Raw genomic sequence first — 6,702 nt, forward strand, 5'->3', positions numbered from 1 at the left:
TCAGATTAAATAAGGTGCATTGGTGAGAGACAGGGGCATCAAGGTCTACTCTGTGGACAAAGGACTGGCTCCTGCTCTAAGGGTCAACAGGTTAAAAGATGGGCAGGGTGTTTCCAATGCTACCAAATCCACAAACCCACAAATCTTTGACTTCCTCTATTTCCATGCTCATAGGACATTCCAAACTGTGATTTGAAGACGAGGCAGGGGTGATGTTCAAAAGGTTTAGTAACTGATGCAACTTGGCCACCGATTGGTCAGAAGAGATGGTGGCTGCAAACCACAGGACTGACCTGGTCCGTGTGCCCTGGCAGATGCTCAGGCCTGGGCTCTCCCTGGACTCCCTGAGGCTAGACCACTGACAAGACCCTGCACTGCCGTGTGTAGGCCGCAGCACCAAGTCCTGCTGGGATGCCCCCAGGACACCACGAAGCACCCATTTTTGCTTAATTTTTAAAATAAGATTTCCCATGTTTAAACAAACCACCTCAGCTTTAGTATCTCAAGGAATGAAAGCATGAGATCTTTTAGAAACACATTTAAATGATAATTAGGGGAACTTCACTGGGGGAGGGTAAATAATGCTTCCCTCTATTGCATGGCTGTGAAAACGCAGCAATTCCCTGATCCGTGGTGAGCACAGACTACAAATACTTACATTCATTTGTATGCCTACTGCAAACATCAGCGGACACACACACATCCCTCACTCACAACACATCCGGCAACACCCAAAGCTCAGAAACCGAAATGCGCAGGCCCACGCCTTACTTGGACATGGCCTCAGAGAACTCTTCAGAGTTCTTGGCCTTCTTCAGCAAGGCCTTGCCCTCAGGGTTGAAGCCTTGCACCTCTCTCAGGGTGCACTGGCTTGTCTTCAGGATGAAGCTGCAGAGTTGCGGAACCTCCAGCTCGACCTAGAAGACAGAGTCGCGGTGCATTAAGACCCTCCATCAGGACTCTGAGATCCCCGCCCCCACCCTGTGGTCCAGGGATTACTCCCTAATCAGGCCGCCCAGGGGAATGCTGTTGGGGAGCATATCTGCTCCCCAACACCACATGGGTCCTTAACAAGCCTCATGGGTTCTCCATGAAGCATCCTAGACATAGTCCTATATGTGACCTTTTTTCCATGCTCTGGGGTACCAAGTCTCTGAGTCTGCCTTTATGGATGCAAAGGGGGGCGGATTTTTATCTGTTCTAGATGTACTCTCTTTAGTTATAAAGAGGTACAACTGGTTAGAAGAAATGTAGCCTAGGAATGAGAGTGAAGAAGAAAAATAGAAGGAAGAGGTGGGCTATCACTGGTTTTAAGAGCAAAGGTTTCCTTGAAGTCACACACACACACACACACACACACACACACAAAATCCAAAAAGTCAAACCATTTATATCTATTAGGGACTCTTCAAACTTTGCTTATAGCTGGAGTTTCAACAGATCCCTAGAAGTTATCCAGAACTGTTCTGAGAATTTTCTGCAATGCTGGATATGGGGACCACCAGCCCTGGGTGGCTATGGGGCCCTTCAGATGTGGCTGTTGTGACTAAGAAACAGAAATTTTATTTTATTCAATTTAAATAGTCACATGTGGCTAACGACTACCTTATTTGACCACACAGACAATGGGGCCTTAGAAAGAAGAGGGGAGCTTCCTGGCCTGATTTCCCCAAATGAGCCCCAATAGTGGTCCCTGGACCTGCTCCATGGGATCACGACCATGAGCACAGCCAGTCTCAATAAGAAAAATTTTATTTGAGAACAAACTGCGTGTTTATATTTTTCTTGTTCTCGGTTGTTAGGAGATGCTATTTTAGATGATAAAAACCGCGCTCCGGAATGCTTTCCTGAGATGCCCACTCCCTTGGCTCACCCACTGAACTTCACGCATCATGTGAAATCGACTGACCTGTAGTGATCACATATTACAATTATATCTTGGAAGCTGATGGGAAAATCAGTCTGGTCAGCAAAATGTTTTTGTGGCAGACAACTTGGTGGCAAAGCAGCTGACTTTTAAACTGGGGGGCCAGTTCCCAGCACTTGGAGAGTACAGACGTCTTGGTGTGAGCTGGGTTGGCAATGCGTCAGAAGTGGGCTCTGGGTCCTCCATCCCCCACCTCCCCCATACCTTGCAGTTGATCTTGGTGATGCTTCTTGAGTCAGCAGTCGGGGACATGCCGCTGGAAGTCTCAGCTTCATAGTTGTACACGTACTTCCTGAGGTGCTTGAATCGAGTTGCACCTTCTAAAATAAGAAGAAACATGTCAGCCACAGAGCAGAGAAAACTGTCCTAAGGATCAATTCTGGGCAGAGAGGGGCAGTGTCATAGGTAATAAAAGAAAAGTAATTAAACTCAGATTCTTTGTAATTGACTCTGTTATACTTAATTTTTCTTTATAGACTTAACTCCTCCACTGTGTTTTGCTGCAACTTGTGCTTAAATTAACTGGAATTCCTTGGTTATATCATCTGAGATACAAGGAGGCAATTTTTCAAGTAATAGAGCTCAGAAAGTCTATAAGAGAAGACTAAAAGAATTAAAGTGTTGAGAGCTTTTTCGGTTTGAAAATAGCACAATTCTGTGGCTCTTTTTTGGTTCTACTAAACGAGGCAAAGTTTATTAAGCATCAGGAGTAGATGCTGACTGAGGAAACTCCAAGAAGGAATATCTGGATGTTTCCACTCTGCTGGAGGAATTTTCCGAACAAGTTGAGAAAAAAAGAACATTTGAGTCAGGAGCCCAGATGCAGTGATGGCAGATGCCCAGAAGAGGGCAGTGCTTCCCCACCACAGGCCAGTCTCGGCTCTTAGGGGAACTCCGGGTACCACCGCAAGGCCAGCTCCCTTGACCCTTAGGGGTCAGGTAAATACAAAGGGGTGGGGGTCTGGGTTTCTGCACAAAGGTTAAAGTCAGCATTTCTTCACCCTCATGTGCTTTGAATCAATGATTAGCCGCTGATAAACAGAATGGTGATGTCTCAAAGTTTCCAAGGGCCAAGAGAGGGACATTTCTTTCCCTGCCCACCCACCCCCCTGGCCGTGGATAGAGTAGAAGGTTAGGCAGAAGAGGGTCCAGACCCCTTGGGGGTGGGCAGAGTCTTCCTGGGACTCAGTGCAGTGCCCATCAATCGCAGCATCCTGAGGTGCCGATGGGGGGTTTGGGGTTTGGGGGTACCCTGCCTTGCCCAGTGGGGGAATGCCTTACTTGGGCAGCTCGGGCTGACGTTCTCCAGCACTTCATCTTCTGTAAGAAACGGAGAAAGACAGCTGTGGGTTTCTCCCGTCTTCCGGTTGCGTCCGAGGGAGGACCCGTGCATGCACTGGGCTTTTCTCCTTTAGGGGCAGGCAGGGTCTGGAGACCCCGCTCCCCCGCCCCTGCTTCCCCGCCCCCACCCCTGCTCCCCTCCCGAGGCTGGAGGACTCACCCACCTGGCCCTGCGACTGCCCCCTGTCTGCCCCAGACACCCCTCCTGCTACTGGTTTGGCCCTCTTTGGCTGGATTCTTGGATGCCCCCACCCCCCATCCCAGCGGGGCCGGTGGGGTGGCCGCGTGGCCGCCTCGCTCACCTGCCCGGGCGCCTGCGGCCAGCAGCAGGAGCAGCGGCAGCGCCCGCAGAAGCAGCGCGGACCCCGGGGGGCCCATGGCCGAGCTGGGCCGGCTCCCTCCCTGCGCCTCGCTGGCTGCGCCTGACTTCACGTCGCTCTCTGTCTCCGCGCGGACTGGCACCCACAGGCAGCCTTCGTTCTTTGGGGCGGAATGCACGTCCGCGGTCCGCACCCTATTTATCCGAGGCCGCCCGCCCAGGGCCACCGCAGGCGGGCCGAAAGAGCGCCCAGCAAGTTGTGAAAGGTCCAAAGGGCGGCTTCCCGGCCTGTTTGCTTTTCCCCGACAGGGCTCTTCTCTGAGCCAGAGGAGGGGCTCCGGCGGCGGCGAGGGGGCTCAGCGGGGACCCAGCCAGGCGACACCAGGCGTTTCCTCTGGCCTGGCCTGGCCTGGCCTTTCCCCGGGGGTCTCAGAGGGTGAGGCTGTGGGGACAAGGGGCTTGGCACCTGAGAAGCCCGCCCCGACCCAGCAGTGCCTTCAGATGACCAGCCACAGGGGTCAAAACCCACCCCTGCTCCCTGTTGGGACTTCGTAGCCGTTTGGGGAGCCAGCCCTTTACAGCGTCTTGCTGGAGACATTTTCCTCTCCGTTCTTTCCCATTTTGGTGGATTTAGGGTTTACAGGAGGCCCCTAATCCTGATCAGTACCTGTGGCTCTGTTTACCTGCTCTGGATTCAGTCCATGGGGAGGAAGGAGAGAGAGAGGGGGAATGAGGTCTGGTGAGTGACTGACCCGAAGTCACCCTGGGGGACAGACAAAGAAGTCACAGTCACGGCAGGAGCCAGCGGCCCAAATCTTCCAGCGCTCCCAGTGAAGTGGGGCCTGCGAGGAGACCACCCCCCTCCAGAGCTCACCTCCCCCATCTTGAGCAGAGTCCTCTCGGGAAATTGAGCCTTTTCCCTACATGAACCAGCTCCTGGGTTTCCCCCAGAGACGGGCAGGCAGGAGCGGAGAAGGAGAGCAGTGCACTGGACATGTCATGTTCCTCGTAAATATCCTGGAGCTTTCTCCATGAACCCTGCCTTTCCCACAGAAGACATTTCCCAAGGGGCCCTTCCTCTGCCCACCTGTAGGGAATCCGGCTCAGTTTAGATAGCGCAGCCATGCTGGTCTGATGGACCCTGAAGCAACCAGCAAGGGGGATGGATGAAGTGGTCCGAGACTGGCCATGTCCACAAGACACCTCCAGTCTGGTTGTGGAGACAAGACGTGTAGACAGGACATTGCCCGTGAGCAATGGAGGTAGGCTGTGGGCAGCGCAGGACTGTGGGGGGGCATGCCTGCTGGAGAGGCGGGCATGGCAGGGGCCCAGGAGCCACATAGAGGGGCTGGGGACTAATGAATACCCAAGGCGCTGCTGCAGAGTCGCTATTTGTTGTTATAATTCGTTATTGAAGTGTTATATCCCGATGTAACAAATAACTGTGAACTCATTTAAATCTTCTCGTGGCCAGACTGGTAGTTCCAGCAGGGTCATATTCTGAAACAGTAGCAGGGTATAAAGACCATTGTTCCTGGCCTTGCTCCTGGCCATTGGGCTTCCACGCTTTAATACAAAACCCCTGTGGGCAGCTAAACTCCCTTCAGTGGTCGGTTGCTTTGCATCTGTGGTGTATTAATGTTGTAAAAGGGGGATATGACAAAGGTCTCAACTCAAGGCTGGCCAAACCTATACCAGTGGACTGTGAAGGTTCTGGAAATACTAACTGCCCCCAAATACCACTTCTCTGAGCATGGAAGTTTTTTTCTTAATTTTATTATTCACCTAGAGTTTACATTCAATATTATTCTGTATTAATTCCAGGTGTACTCTTTGAGCATTTTATTTGAACTAGTGTATGAAGGAGCTGCAGTATTTTGGGAAATGGTCCCGCCCCCTGCATATTCACTTTAAGGAGGATGCGTGAGGATTCTTAGCCACAAAGAAATCAGACAGAGGTGGCTAGTTTCAATTTATCAGTACAAGTCCAGGCTCTCTCTGTCGATGACAGATCAAGTCATTGTCTCATAGTTGGCGTCAATAGAGAACATGATTTTTTTACCATTTGGGAATCAAAAATGTATCTGATAATTTGGATGCAGGGAAAACTTGTGGGATGTTTGAATGGCCCCAAGAAAGCTTAAGACTGGGGTCAGCTTCTCTTTCTTTCCCCAATTTCTTCTGGAAAGTCACCCTGTGCTGGGCTTCATCTTCATTCTCTGACAGGGTCAACTATATACAAGGACCACAGAGCACATGTTGAATTGTTGAGTTGACTCGAGCAGACTCACAGAAATACTGGTAAGGATCAGTGCATCGATTTTTTAAAAAAATCCACTTAGATCTTTTTTTCAAAAGCTATTTGAAAATAGTATTATTTGTGACTGCAGGTATCAGCCTTCATTCCTTCCCTTTAAGGAGAACATTTCTCAATTCTCTCCCCTAAAGAATGTTTTACGTTTAAAAAAGGTATCGACCAGTGTTTAAAGAGACATCGAATAGAATGAAGAGTCAGGAAATATTCCAGTATGCGTTACTAATTGAACAGAGGAAGTACTAGTCCAGAGAGGTCAGCTTTATGTAAAGGAAATGAGTGGGCGTATTAGACTCAAGAAAACCTGGAATTGAGTCTTCGCTGGATTTCTTGTGAGGTTTGAAACCTTGGGCAAGTGTCTTCACCATCCTAGGCTTCTGTTTAGTTATCCCTAAAACAGGACTAAAAATATCTACCTTCCTTATTAGGAATTTTTGTGAGAATTAAATGAAAGAATTATGTAAATAATTGCATTGACAGCATGATGCCTGCTCCCCCCCGCAAAAAAAATCCTTAACAAATGGTGATGCTATTATTTCTTACGTGTGAGTTAGAATGGAGGTGTATTTGTAGGGTGCCTATTTGAAAACAGAAGTTAATAGAACAAAATGAGGAAATCAGGGCTGAGGAAAGGATCAGAAACAGAACATCATTCCTAAGGTCTGTGAATAGCTGTGGCTGAGCATGCGTTTGTCTTTGATAATTCCTCACATTTCTGGATATTTGAAATCACTGTTCTCTTGGGGGGACAGGAGGCCTTCCTTCAGCAGGCAGACGAGTGACTCTAGCAGAGACACATTC

General features: G+C 49.7%; 1 protein-coding gene across 1 annotated transcript in view; it reads right to left on the reverse strand.

The window, feature by feature from the left end:
• APOB (apolipoprotein B) overlaps nt 1-3,661 on the reverse strand; it is a 38,047-nt gene extending 34,386 nt beyond the window's left edge. The window contains exons 1-4 of the mRNA XM_090280949.1: nt 3,571-3,661; nt 3,209-3,247; nt 2,132-2,247; nt 772-917 (exon numbers count right to left, since the gene is read on the reverse strand). Of these exons, the coding sequence (XP_090137075.1) occupies nt 772-917; nt 2,132-2,247; nt 3,209-3,247; nt 3,571-3,646 (377 nt within the window). The 5' untranslated portion in view covers nt 3,647-3,661. The remainder of the gene's footprint in view (nt 1-771; nt 918-2,131; nt 2,248-3,208; nt 3,248-3,570) is intronic.
• Nucleotides 3,662-6,702: the final 3,041 nt, after the last annotated feature.

Source organism: Furipterus horrens, unplaced genomic scaffold (assembly GCF_987537825.1).
Source record: "Furipterus horrens unplaced genomic scaffold, mFurHor1.1.pri manual_scaffold_6, whole genome shotgun sequence".
NCBI classification, from domain to species: Eukaryota; Metazoa; Chordata; class Mammalia; order Chiroptera; family Furipteridae; genus Furipterus; species Furipterus horrens.